The sequence below is a fragment of the Ascaphus truei genome, chromosome 6 (assembly GCF_040206685.1).
Source record: "Ascaphus truei isolate aAscTru1 chromosome 6, aAscTru1.hap1, whole genome shotgun sequence".
In the NCBI taxonomy this organism is placed as follows: domain Eukaryota; kingdom Metazoa; phylum Chordata; class Amphibia; order Anura; family Ascaphidae; genus Ascaphus; species Ascaphus truei.
In genome coordinates, this window is record NC_134488.1 from 47,781,497 (window position 1) to 47,794,755 (window position 13,259).

At 48.6% G+C, this 13,259-nt stretch overlaps 1 protein-coding gene and 1 long non-coding RNA gene across 2 annotated transcripts in view; one reads left to right on the forward strand and one right to left on the reverse strand.

The window, feature by feature from the left end:
• The first annotated feature begins 523 nt into the window (after positions 1 to 523).
• Positions 524 to 13,107, forward strand: LOC142496988 (uncharacterized). Its single transcript, XR_012802151.1, has 3 exons — positions 524 to 1,068; positions 1,144 to 1,400; positions 11,106 to 13,107. It is a non-coding gene; the product is annotated as an uncharacterized LOC142496988 (long non-coding RNA).
• NLRX1 (NLR family member X1) overlaps positions 9,524 to 13,259 on the reverse strand; it is a 44,445-nt gene continuing 40,709 nt past the window's right edge. The window contains 1 exon segment of the mRNA XM_075604155.1: positions 9,524 to 12,659. Coding sequence (XP_075460270.1) covers positions 12,353 to 12,659 — 307 coding nt within the window. The 3' untranslated portion in view covers positions 9,524 to 12,352.

Here is a 13,259-nt window from a genome sequence, read left to right on the forward strand (position 1 = left end):
TTTGTGGATGAATATATATATATATATTATATACATATATATATATATATATATATATATATACATACATACAATAGGGCTGTGTATATATATATATATATATATATATATATATATAAAACACAGAGGGCCATATATATATATATATATATATATATATATAACACATAGGGCGGTGTATATATAACATGCAGAACAGTGTATATCTGTAACTCGCAGAGCAAAGATAAATGTTCTGGCGGGTCCCAGGCGGTATAGTGGGGGTCCTGAGCCCGTGTGGGGACAGCGCACTTAGTAAGACCCCAAACTGCACCTCTGCATGGGGGGAATCGCTGTGACTTACAGCGGGAGCTTCCACAGTTGCTCCCCACAATGCTTTGCATCCACAGAAGCAAGGCATTGTGGGACATGACTTTGGAAGCTCCCGCAGTGAGTGACAGCTATACCCCCCATGCTGCCTGTGATGTACAGTATATTAACATATACCTATATATTGTCTAGGATAACAATTAATATATATATATATATATTCAGCACTCAATAGTGCTGTTTTAAATAGTTTTTCTCATAAGAAATCTTTTGGCCAGTTTGAATCTAATAGTATACAATGTTGCTGGTATCGGGGACAACTTGAAATCAAGCAGTATGACACACATTTTTGTGATAAGACTTGTTGTTGTACAGTATGCACATTTTAATGATAAGACTTATTTCTGCAAATGCCCAATGTCCTCAACATAAGGTACTTGTGACAATAACAGAAAAACAAGTATGTAAACAAGTACGTGATCTAGTTGGCAAAAGTGGGTTAGCTGAGACAGTGATGTATGTCTCATTAATGGAAGGGTATAAGAAGTGGCTGTCGCAGGCATACTGCCACTGCCTTCTTAGATACTTGCTAGTATTTTCTATGTTGTGTCCTTGCTAAAAACGCTTAAGCCGATTGAAGAAATAATAAAAGACCGCCGATTTGAACTGCTAATCTGATTCCTGAGTATTACATTGTGAAGACTTTTCTAACATAATGGTGGAGAGTGCAGCCACGGACTAACAGCTAAAGGGGTAAAGGTGAGTTATCGTGTCATCCAAAAGGAGAGGGGGGTCTCTAAACCTTATCCCAGGCTGTCAACTTTGTCTATGCAGATCCGGAATTGAAAGACTTCAAGGATATTGGTTCCCGTTCAGGAGGGAAAATTCGGTTAACCGTGAGCATAAAGGAAGGACGTCCATGATTGCAAGAAGTACTAAGAGCAAAAAACAGAGACAGGATCAGCACCCAGGTCTCCTGGTTACTTCACAACGGGCCCAGAATTAGGCGGGTGTCTCCGAGCAAGGATACAGGGGGGAAAAAAGGGGTTATATAGAGGAATGCGCACCTCTACTTCTGACCCCCTGTAACGGTATGTTATCCGTTACTTACATATTGAAAGAAGGTAGTCATGATAATTAAATTTAAAGGTTTTTTTAAGTCCATATATTGATTATCATTTAAAAATGGACTGGCATAAGAGGAAAGCCTCCACATATTCATTGGATACCAACATCTCAAGGGGGGGTAATCCTTTGAATATCTGGGATAATTATATGTTTGTCCCAGATGGAATTGAAGAAGTAGAAGGGAGGACGTTTGAAATGTTTAAAGATAAAAGAAAGTCTGAGCTTGGGAACAAGATGGTCGGGATACATGAGGAAGAAGTGATAATAGTTACATGACAGGATAGGACATGTGAAATTGACGTAAATTGTAAGCAATGTGCAGTGTTAGGGTTGAAAAATCAGTATTGCAAAATTCCTAGAATTGTATCAGGAAAACAATATAAAGAGTATGCTTTGTGGAAGGAAAAGCAGGAGAAGAGATTAGCAGAAATATAAAGGAATTGCAAGGAAAATCATGGGTAGGATTGAGGCTGAACAAAAAATCCATTCAGTGCTCTCCCTCTTGAGGCTGTCTGCAACTCACTGCAGCACTAGCCCCCACTTTTATTTTACACTGAACGCTGCTTCACTGAGAGTTACACAGAAGAATTTATGCAGTTTATTTATTTATTTATAAAATATTTTACCAGGATGTAATACATTGAGAGTTACCTCTCGTTTTCAAGTATGTCCTGGGCACAGAGTTAAGACAAATAATACATGGTTACAAATACAGTTACATAAATGAACAGGGTATACATTATATACAAGACATTGCGTGCACAGTTAAAGAAAATATATGTTATGGGCGAATGAAACAGTTACAGACCAGATTAAAATGTGAGACAGCCTTAGATTTGAAAGAACTTAAACTGGTGGTGGATGTGAGAGTCTCTGTTAGGTTGTTCCAGTTTTGGGGTGCACGGTAAGAGAAGGAGGAGCGGCCGGATACTTTGTTGAGCCTTGGGACCATGAACAGTCTTTTGGAGTCTGATCTCAGGTGATAAGTGCTGCAAGTGGTAGGGGTGAGGAGCTTGTTCAGGTAGCTGGGTAGCTTGCCCATAAAGATTTTAAAGGCAAGACAGGAAAGGTGAACTTTGCACCTAGACTCGCGTGATGACCAATCTAGTTCTTTGAGCATTTCGCAGTGATGTGTGTTGTAGTTGCATTGGAGAACAAAACGACAAATTGAATTGTAGAGGGTGTCAAGTTTGCTAAGGTGGGTTTGAGGTGACGTGCCATATACTATGTCTCCATAGTCAATAATTGGCACTAGCATCTGCTGTGCGATACGCTTTCTGACCAGGAGACTTAGGGAGGATTTGTTCCTGTAAAGTACACCTAGTTTGGCGTAGGTCTTGGTTGTCAGGGTATCAATGTGCATCCCGAATGTTAAGTGGGAGTCAAACCATAAGCCCAGGTATTTAAAACTAGTGACAGGGGTTAGGGTGGTGTTAGTGTTGGTTCTAATATGGAGCTCAGTCGCTGGAAGCTTTAAGAATTCAGTCTTGGTCCCAAAAACCATTGTTATAGTCTTGTCAGTGTTTAAAAACAGTTTGTTTTGGGAAATCCAGTTTTCGAGTCTCAAAAAGTCAGACTGAAGTATGTGTTGAAGGTTAGAGAGGCTATGGCTGTGTGCATACAGGATTGTGTCATCTGCATACATGTGTATTGAGGCTTCCTTACAAGCTGTGGGAAGATCATTAATGAACACTGAGAAGAGTAGGGGCCCCAGAACAGAGCCTTGCGGGACACCACAGGTGATATCCAGGGTGTTGGAGTTAGAGCCTGAGATGGACACATGTTGGGATCTTCCTGATAGGTAGGACTGAAAACAGTTTAAAGCATGCTTCCCTATTCCAGAGCTCTTGAGTTTGTTAAGCAGGATAGCATGATCAACTGTGTCAAAAGCCTTTGCCAAATCTAGGAATACTGCACCAGTGAGTTGTCCCCGTTCCATTCCACACTAGATTTCATTGCAAACTTTTAGCAGGGTAGTTACCGTGGAGTGTTTGGGAAGAAAGCCAGATTGGAATTGGCTAGGGAAATTTGTCTTGGTATAGTAATCGCTTAATTGGGAGTGGACACATTTTCCCATGACTTTGGATAGGATTGGGAGAAGGGAGATTGGCCTGTAGTTTGAGACAATGTTTTTGTCCCCACTTTTGAAGATTGGGACAACTCTGGCAGTTTTCCAGGTCTTGGGGATATGGCCTGTAGACAGGATAGAGTTGACTATGGAAGCAATTGGTTTGTCAACGGCTGGGGCACCAAGTCTTAGGAACTTAGATTGTAGTAAGTCGGGTTCACATTGGCTGCTTAGTTTTAGTTTGAGGAGTGCTTGTGTAATCTCCTCTTCAGATACTGGGCCAAATTGAACATTTTGAGCAGTGTTGGGAGGGGTGGGGCTATATGGGTACTCCCAGGATGAGATTCAGGTTTGTGGTTTGGGCTGTGTTTCGCTAATAAGTTAGTGGCACACCCCACAAAGTAATCATTGAATGCATTTGCAATGTCAGTGGGGTTTGTCAGAGTAATATCCCCCTTAGTGATATTACTTGGTTGTTGATGGTTAGGAGGCTGGAATATATTGTTGATAACCTTCCAGAAGTTAGCTGGGTTTGATGTATTTTGGTGGAGATTGTCAGAGTAATATTGTGCTTTTGCATGCCTTGTTTGCCTTGTGCACATGTTCCGCAGGCATCTGTAGTGATTGAGATCCTTGGTAGTGCCAGTTACTTTGTAGCTTTTCCACAAGGTATCCCTGAGCTGGTAGAGTGCAATAAGGTCAGTTGTAACCCATGGAAGATGGGCCCCCCTTACCCTTATTTTGCGTAGTGGAGCATGGGTTTCGCAGAGTTTTAAGAACTCGGATTGGAAATAGTCGAGCGCAGAATCAGGGTCGGGAATTAAATCGATTCTGTGCCATGGGCAGTTGGTAAGGTCAGCCAGAAACTGTTGTGGGTTAAAGTTTTTAAATGTTCTAGTGAGGAGAACTTTAGGGCTTGAATGGTGCGTTTTAATTTTCCTTACACAGTACACTATTGCATGGTCACTGAAAATGTCCGGAAGGATGCCAGAGGATTGGATTCTGCTGGGGTTTGAGGAGAGAATCCAGTCTAGCAAGGAATGGTTATGCGATTTCAGGTTTGTCCGTGTGGGTTGGGAAATGAGTTGTGATAGGTTAAGTGACTTGAGTTGTATCTGGATTTTATGGTTTTTAGGGTCAAGCCAGTTGAAGTTGAAATCCCCAAAAACTAGCAGCTCACTCTTCTCGTTCAGAGAGGAAATGGAGCCAAGAAACTGGGTGATATCAGCCAGGGATTGTAGAGGGGCTTTAGGTGGGTGGTAGATGCCAGCGAGCAAGGTGGGCTTAGAAAAGGGGAGGCAGATTTTGCCAACTAGAATTTCAAAAGAGCGTGGGCTTGGTGGGCAATGTAACAGTGTAAATTGTAACGTGTCTGCAATATAAAATAACACCCCTCCCCCTCTCTTTGACCTATCTCTCCTAAAAATGGAGTATCCCCGAATGGCGATATTTGCATCAGGGGTTTTATGGGTTAGCCATGTTTCTGTAAGAACGATGGCTTTGGGTTTATGCATAAGGCACCATGCCCTTAGTTCGTCCAGTTTGGGCAGCAGGCTCCGAATATTTATATGGGCGACAGATAGCCCTTTTTGGAATTTAAAGGTGGAATTCTCAGGGGCAAGGGACAGAGCTGAAATGGGAGAACCTGGGTTAGGTTCAATATCGCCTGCTAAAGAGAGTAATAGTATGAGTAGAAATTTGGGTAGTTGTTTGCAAGTTGTAGATTTGTGGTGTTTGCCATTAGAGTGAGCAGTGGTTGGTGTGCTGGTTTTTACAGTTCTCCACCAACATTCCATAGATAGTGAAAGGCTTTTGAGTAGTCCAGGGTGTATGGTGATGTTGGGTGTGGGCCAGGATGGAGGAGTTTGTAGTGTATAGAGGGAGTATCATATTTTTAAGTCCACTAATGTAAATGTTTGCAATTTGGCAATTGTGCAAAGATATTGTCTGTGTTCTACGGCAGCGGTGCGCAAAGTGGGGGGGGGCTGGATTTTTTTAGGGGGGCTCGGGCGCTTGCAGAGGCTCTGCGCTCTTCCCCGAGGCATTTAAAGTAAATGCCAGAATATCGCGTGAGGCCTCTGCAACAATAAAACTTACCTTGATTCAGACGCTGTGACGCATTGCGCCGTCATTTTGTCATGCAGGGTGACGTCACATGGCCGTCTCTATGGAAACGGGGTCACGTAACACCGCACACAAGCGAAGGGGGGCGCAAGAACGAGGTGGAGCTGGCAGGGGGGCGCAGCTCACAAAGTTTGCGCTCCCCTGTTCTACAGGACAACACAGTGTATGAAATACCTATTAGAGGTATGGTTTATTATTTTAAGATTTAAGTATAATTTTACCAGATATTAGTATGGAGTTTTGGTACCCTAGGTTTGGTAGATAATTAACTAATAACCCCCTCAGAACAGGGCATTATTGGCAAATGAGGGGTGAGGGGGAGAGAGAGGTGAGGGGGAGAGAGAGGTGAGGGGGAGAGAGAGGTGAGGGGGGGAGAGAGGTGAGGGGGGGAGAGAGGTGAGGGGGGAGAGAGGTGAGGGGGGGAGAGAGGTGAGGGGGGGAGAGAGGTGAGGGGGAGAGAGAGGTGAGGGGGAGAGAGAGGTGAGGGGGAGAGAGAGATGAGGGGGAGAGAGAGATGAGGGGGAGAGAGAGATGAGGGGGAGAGAGAGAGGGGGGTGAGGGAGAGAGAGAGGGGGGTGAGGGGGAGAGAGAGAGAGAGGGGAGGGGGGTGAGGGGGGAGAGAGAGGGGAGGGGGGTGAGGGGGAGAGAGAGGTGAGGGGGAGTGAGGGGGAGAGAGGCGAGGGTGGGTGAGGGGGAGAGAGGTGAGGGGGTGAGGGGGAGAGAGGTGAGGGGGGTGAGGGGGAGGAGAGGTGAGGGGGGTGAGGGGGAGAGATGTGAGGGGGGAGAGAGGGGGGAGAGAGAGAGGTGAGGGGGGGGAGAGAGAGAGGTGAGGGGGGAGAGAGAGGGGGGTGAGGGGAGAGAGAGAGAGAGGGGAGGGGGGTGAGGGGGAGAGAGAGGGGAGGGGGGTGAGGGGGAGAGAGAGGTGAGGGGGAGTGAGGGGGAGAGAGGCGAGGGTGGGTGAGGGGGAGAGAGGTGAGGGGGTGAGGGGGAGAGAGGTGAGGGGGGTGAGGGGGAGAGAGGTGAGGGGGGTGAGAGGGAGAGATGTGAGGGGGGAGAGAGGGGGGAGAGAGAGAGGTGAGGGGGAGAGAGAGAGGTGAGGGGGAGAGGAGGTGAGGGGGGAGAGAGAGAGGTGAGGGGGGAGAGAGGTGAGGGGGGGAGAGGTGAGGGGGGGAGAGAGGTGAGGGGGATAGAGAGGTGAGGGGGAGAGAGGTGAGGGGAGAGAGAGATGAGGGGGAGAGAGAGGGGGGTGAGGGGGGAGAGAGAGAGAGAGGGGAGGGGGCGAGGGGGAGAGAGAGGGGAGGGGGGTGAGGGGGAGAGAGAGGTGAGGGGAGTGAGGGGGAGAGAGGTGAGGGGTGAGGGGAGAGAGGTGAGGGGGGTGAGGGGGAGAGAGGTGAGGGGGTGAGGGGGAGAGAGGTGAGGGGGGAGAGAGGGGGGAGAGGAGAGAGGTGAGGGGGGAGAGAGGTGAGGGGGGAGAGAGGTGAGGGGGGAGAGAGAGAGGGTGAGGGGGGGAGAGAGGTGAGGGGGATGAGGGGGAGAGAGAGGGAGGGGGGAGAGAGAGGTGAGGGGGAGAGGTGAGGGGGGGAGAGGTGAGGGGGGAGAGAGGTGAGGGGGGGGAAAGAGGTGAGGGGGGAGAGAGGTGAGGGGGGAGAGAGAGAGGTGAGGGGGGAGAGAGGGGAGGGGGATGAGGGGGGAGAGAGGTGAGGGGTGAGGGAGAGAGAGAGGTGAGGGGGAGAGAGAGGTGAGGGGGGGAGAGGTGAGGGGGGAGAGGTGAGGGGGGAGAGGTGAGGGGGGGAGGAGAGGTGAGGGGGGGGAGAGAGGTGAGGGGGGAGAGAGGTGAGGGGGGGGAGAGGTGAGGGGGGGAGAGAGGTGAGGGGGGGGGAGAGGTGAGGGGGGGGGAGAGGTGAGGGGGGGAGAGGTGAGGGGGGAGAGAGAGAGGTGAGGGGGAGAGAGAGAGGTGAGGGGGGAGAGAGAGAGATGAGGGGGGGGTGAGGGAGAGAGAGAAGTGAGGGGAGGTGAATGGGTGAGAGAGAGGTAGGGGGGAGAGAGAGAGGTGAGGGGGAGAGAGAGAGGTGAGGGGGGTGAGGGAGAGAGGTGAGGGGAGGTGAGAGAGAGGTGAGGGGGGAGAGAGAGAGGTGAGGGGGCGAGGGGGAGGAGAGGTGAGGGAGAGAGAGGTGAGGGGGTGAGGGAGAGAAAGGTGAGGGGGGTGAGGGGGAGAGAGAGGTGTGGGGGGGAGAGAGGTGAGGGGAGAGAGAGGGGTGAGGGGGGGGAGAGAGGTGAGGGGGGGAGAGAGGTGAGGGGAGGAGAGAGGTGAGGGGGGAGAGAGGTGAGGGGGGGTGAGAGGTGAGGGGGGGGAGAGAGGTGAGGGGGAGAGAGAGGTGAGGGGGGGGAGAGAGAGGTGAGGGGGAGAGAGGTGAGGAGGAGAGATAGGTGAGGGGGTGAGGGGGAGAGTGTGAGGTGAGGGGGAGAAATAGGTGAGGGGGTGAGGGGGGAGTGAGTGGGTGAGGGGGTGTGAGTGTGGTGAGGGGGAGTGAGAGAGGTGAGGGGGGAGGAGTGGTGAGGGGGGAGAGAGTGTGGGGTGGGGGGAGTGAGAGTGGTGTGGGGGGAGTGAGTGTGGTGAGGGGGGAGTGAGAGTGGTGAGGGGGGAGAGGAGTGGTGAGGGGGGTGAGGAGAGTGGTGAGGGGGTGAGAGAGAGAGGTGAGGGTGAGACAGAGGTGAGGAGGGGGGAGAGAGAGAGGTGAGGGGGAGAGAGAGGTGGAGGGGAGAGAGTGGTGAGGGGGGGAGAGAGGTGAGGGGGGGAGAGAGGTGAGGGTAGGGGGAGAGAGGTGAGGGTAGGGGGAGAGAGAGGTGAGGGTAGGGGAGAGAGAGAGGTGAGGGGGGAGAGAGAGGTGAGGGGGGGAGAGAGAGGGGAGGGGGGGAGAGAGAGGTGAGGGGGGCGGAGAGGTGGGGGGGGGGGGTGAGGGTGGGGGGGGTGTGAGAGGGTGTGGGTAGGGGGGAGGTGTTGAGGGGGGTAAGAGAGAAGAAGAAGTGGGGGGGGAGAGGTGGGTGAATGGAGAATGGGAAGAGAAGTTGGAGGACAGTGATTTTAACTCCAAACTAAAAAAAAACAGATACAAATTACCTTAGCAGAAGCTATACAAGTGGTGGAAGAAATATTACTTTGTTGCAAGTAACAAAGTTACTATTTGGGACCGCCAGCTTCTGACAGCAATAGCAGCTATGTGAGAGAGCCTGCATGTGCTGTGTGAGAGAGCCTGCATGTGCTGTGTGAGAGAGCCTGCATGTGCTGTGTGAGAGAGCCTGCATGTGCTGTGTGAGAGAGCCTGCAAGTGCTGTGTGAGAGAGCATGCATGTGCTGTGTGAGAGAGCCTGCATGTGCTGTGTGAGAGAGCCTGCAAGTGCTGTGTGAGAGAGCCTGCATGTGCTGTGTGAGAGAGCCTGCAAGTGCTGTGTGAGAGAGCCTGCATGTGCTGTGTGAGAGAGCCTGCAAGTGCTGTGTGAGAGAGCCTGCATGTGCTGTGTGAGAGAGCCTGCAAGTGCAGTGTGAGAGAGCCTGCATGTGCTGTGTGAGAGAGCCTGCATGTGCTGTGTGAGAGAGCCTGCATGTGCTGTGTGAGAGAGCCTGCAAGTGCAGTGTGAGAGAGCCTGCATGTGCTGTGTGAGAGAGCCTGCAAGTGCTGTGTGAGAGAGCCTGCATGTGCTGTGTGAGAGAGCCTGCAAGTGCTGTGTGGGAGAGTGAAGAAATAATAAGTGCGCAACCCAAAAAAACAGCCCAATTGTGTTAAAAGATCAATATCTAAAAGTGATACCACTAATTGGTGTAAACCCTCCTTATTGTAATTTATTTATACAATGGTTTCAGGCACAACCCTACTGTGGAAGTGACAAAAAATAATAATTAAAACCATACATAACCGTTGGTGTGTTGCGTATGGTGCTATAGTGACAGAGTGGCTCAGCACTCCCAAGAACTAGAGACAAAAGACAAAGAACAAGCGCAAAACGCAAATGGTGAAGTATGTCAAAACATATTTAGTGTTAAAAAAGGGTAAGTATTCTGCGTACATCAAAACAATAGAACATAAGTATTTCGTGTATCAATACGCGAGTTACCGCACAGCTGGCATGAGGGTAGGCGATAGAAGGAGATTCCTCAGGTAAGTGGACCTCAACACTCTCCAGATGTCGTCTGACTCCGTGGCTGTAGTTAGTCACCGGTGTCCAGGTCGTCTCCAGGTTACGTGTTGCAGGAACTCCGTTGCCGCCTCCGTGGTAGTGGTGAAGAAGTTCTTACTCCAAAAGGACACACTATGTGTGCATCGGGACAAAGTTTCTAAGATCACTCAACAGAGTATCAATGCTATAGGATACAGTTGCGTGTTTAGGCGTCTATGCCTGAGAGTCCGTCAGCTGACAGTGACGTTCCGCTACGCGCATACGTGTGACGTCACACAAGGGGCGTACCTCCAACGGGAGACACCCGAGCGGTATAGCATAGATGCACGGCATAAAAAGATGTAGCTTAATAAACTATCCAACAAAACTGTTAAGGAATAAGAGTAATGGACATAAAAGGTACCAATAAAAGCAATAATCCTACGCGTTTCGTAGCTAAGGTGCTATGAAAGGTGCTAAGGTGCTACTTCTTCAGGGATCCCAAAGAGATTTGGCGTTACAGCCGCTCCAAACACAGTTGCAGGAAAAAATTGTATCTTACCACAACAAACATGGTTATAGAATATACCATGTTTGTTGGGGAGGGGGTGGGGGGGATATATCAGTATAATTGGTAATTATACAAATATTCAGGAAAGAAAGTCCTTTCTGAAATGTTAAAGAAATTCTGCAATATTATCATTAACATTTATGTTCCCTGCTGGGAATCCAGTAGTGGTTTCATGTCATATACTGTATCATCCAGTCAGCTGGGATAGTTAAAAGGATGAATAGGACATTGAAATCAAAATGTAAAAAGATGCTAGCAGAATATGATTAACCCAATGTTAATTATTTACCAGGAGTTTTTTATGTCTATTCGAGTGACACCCAATGTGAGAACACAGTTAACTTCTCATGAGTTAATGACTGGAAGGCGTATGCCTCTAGTTTTTCTATCAGAATCTCAATGGTTGTCTGTACTGCAAAATCAGTTAGCTAAACGTTTAGATTTTGCAGCAGAAAACATGGCCCCCACAGAAAAAGGGGATGCCAAAATACATCCAATGTATACGTTTCTTCCAGGAATGAAAGTTATAGTAAAAACGTTCAGGAAACCTGGCCCAGGCATGCAGGTTGCAGGTTGGGAAGGATCTTATATTATTCTTAAGAAAATGGGTCAAACTGTTCTGCAAATACAACGTGGTTAATGGCAACCCCAAAGCAAGTGCTTCAATGTTAGTGTACATTTATCAGTGCAAGATAGTTGTAAAGGTTAAAGGTTAAAAAAAACTAATGATTCTGTTCAGTCTTTATGTTACAGATGACTTAATATTGGAGGATGGACTGTACCAGTATTTGGATGTGAAGCATCCATGATACAGGAAGGACATGGGTCAATACCCGATTCAGAACAATGTTCGGATGAACTCCCTCCAAAGACATTTTTAACTAGGAATGAAGCCCGACGACGAAAGATCTGGAACTGAGGGGTCTCAGTATACAGAACAATGGCATTATTATTATTTTCTGTGCAGTAGTTTGTTTGGGGACAGCAATGGATTGTGAAAAACAAACTACAGGCATACCCCGCTTTAAGTACACTCACTTTAAGTACACTCGCGAGTAAGTACATATCGCCCAATAGGCAAATGGCAGCTCACGCATGCGCCTGTCATCACGTCCTGAACAGCAATACCGGCTCCCTACCTGTACCAAAGCTGTGCGCAAGCGGGGAGACTATAGAGCCTGTTACAAATGCGTTATTTACATCAGTTATGCACGTATATAACGATTGCCGTACAGTACATGCATCAATAAGTGGGAAAAGGTAGTGCTTCACTTTAAGTACATTTTCGCTTTACATACATGCTCCGGTCCCATTGCGTACGTTAATGCGGGGTATGCCTGTAATCTTGTTGAATGTATGCAATATTCTTATGCGTGTGTTTCTACAGGAGTTTTCAGTGATAATAGCCATGACACAGGGTTTTCAGAAGGATAGGAGGAGTTTATCAAAGAGTACAGGGAGTAGTAAGAATAAATAATATGGCTGGTAACAGTGCGGTAACAGAGGGAGCTTTGGTAACAGCGTGGTAACAAGACTTTTATTACCTAAGGCAAAGCTGGCACACATCTCAATTATATTTACACAAACTATGACCTCATACGCCATAAAGTGCAAATACAGACAGCTGTGAGCCTTAATATGTAACTTAAGGCAGAGTGTGTGTGTGTGTGTGTGTGTGTGTGTGCAGTGACTGTACATGTGCGTGTAAATGAGCGTCAGTGTGTGTGAATGTGAGCCTGCTCCATCCAAGTGTGCCTTGCCTGTGTTGTGTGGGTGTACGAGCACGTGAATGTGTAAGTGAGTGGTTCTGCACGGGATTGAGTGTGCAAACGCTCATGTAGAAAGGTGTGTGAATGTGAGTGTTTGCGTGCGAGTCAGCGAGCAAAAGTTGTGAAATACTGCATGTCAGCATATGTGCCAGTGTGAGCAAGTGTGTCTGTGTGTGTCCCATGCTAAGGCTCAGCCATACAGGGTAGTGAGCGTGTCACACACTGACACACTCAGAGCTGCCCCTGCTGGATCTGGTTCAGCATGCTCTTCACCTTGCTCTCCACGCGCAGGATCCGTGCTTTACGCCACAGGTTGGAGGTGAGCGCGCGGCTGCTCTGCAGGTCCCGGAGAAGCAGTGTGAGGTGCGACCGGATCCGATCATGGTCCCAGCCGCCTGCATTAGCCCGAAGCTCCCGCAGAATCAGCGCCCAGTGACGGGAGGCGTCCGCTCCCTCCGTCAGGGAAACCAGCACGCGGACCCCCGCCTGAGACTGCAGCGCACGCAGCCCCCCGTCTGAGACCTCATTAAAATACAGGCTGTCGGGAGAGAGACAAAGTGTGTGTGTGTATACACGTATACACACACACGCACGCACGCACACGCACGCACGCTGTGTTCAGGGGGGGGGGGAAAGGACCCCCTTTGTTTTCCATCATATTGTATATATTTCTCACTCAATCCCTATGAGAATAACACTGTGTAAGAAGCACAAGGTAAACGATCAACTGATGTTAGCTAAAGGGATGTCACTGTATTATGTCACCAAATACAGGTGCACTGCGGGAGGTGCGTGTTCATTGCACGAGAAATAGGAGTTTTTCTTTTGTAGCGCGTTAATGTGTTAAACTGCTGTTATCTGATCTGAAACACTAAGATTACTATAACGTTTGGGTTCAAAATTTGTGCAACAAAAGGCAGAAATACCCAATGCTACATCCAATGTGACAAAATACATAGTTAAATACTTCAATGTTCGTATTCTCGTGAGTCAGGGTCATTTAGTTTAAACCCTTTGGCCAAAGCGTTATAAGCCTGCAGCCACGTCACGGCATGACAGTATGCAGCCACGTCACGGCACGACCAGTATGCAGCCACGTCACGGCACGACCAGTATGCAGCCACATCACGGCATGACC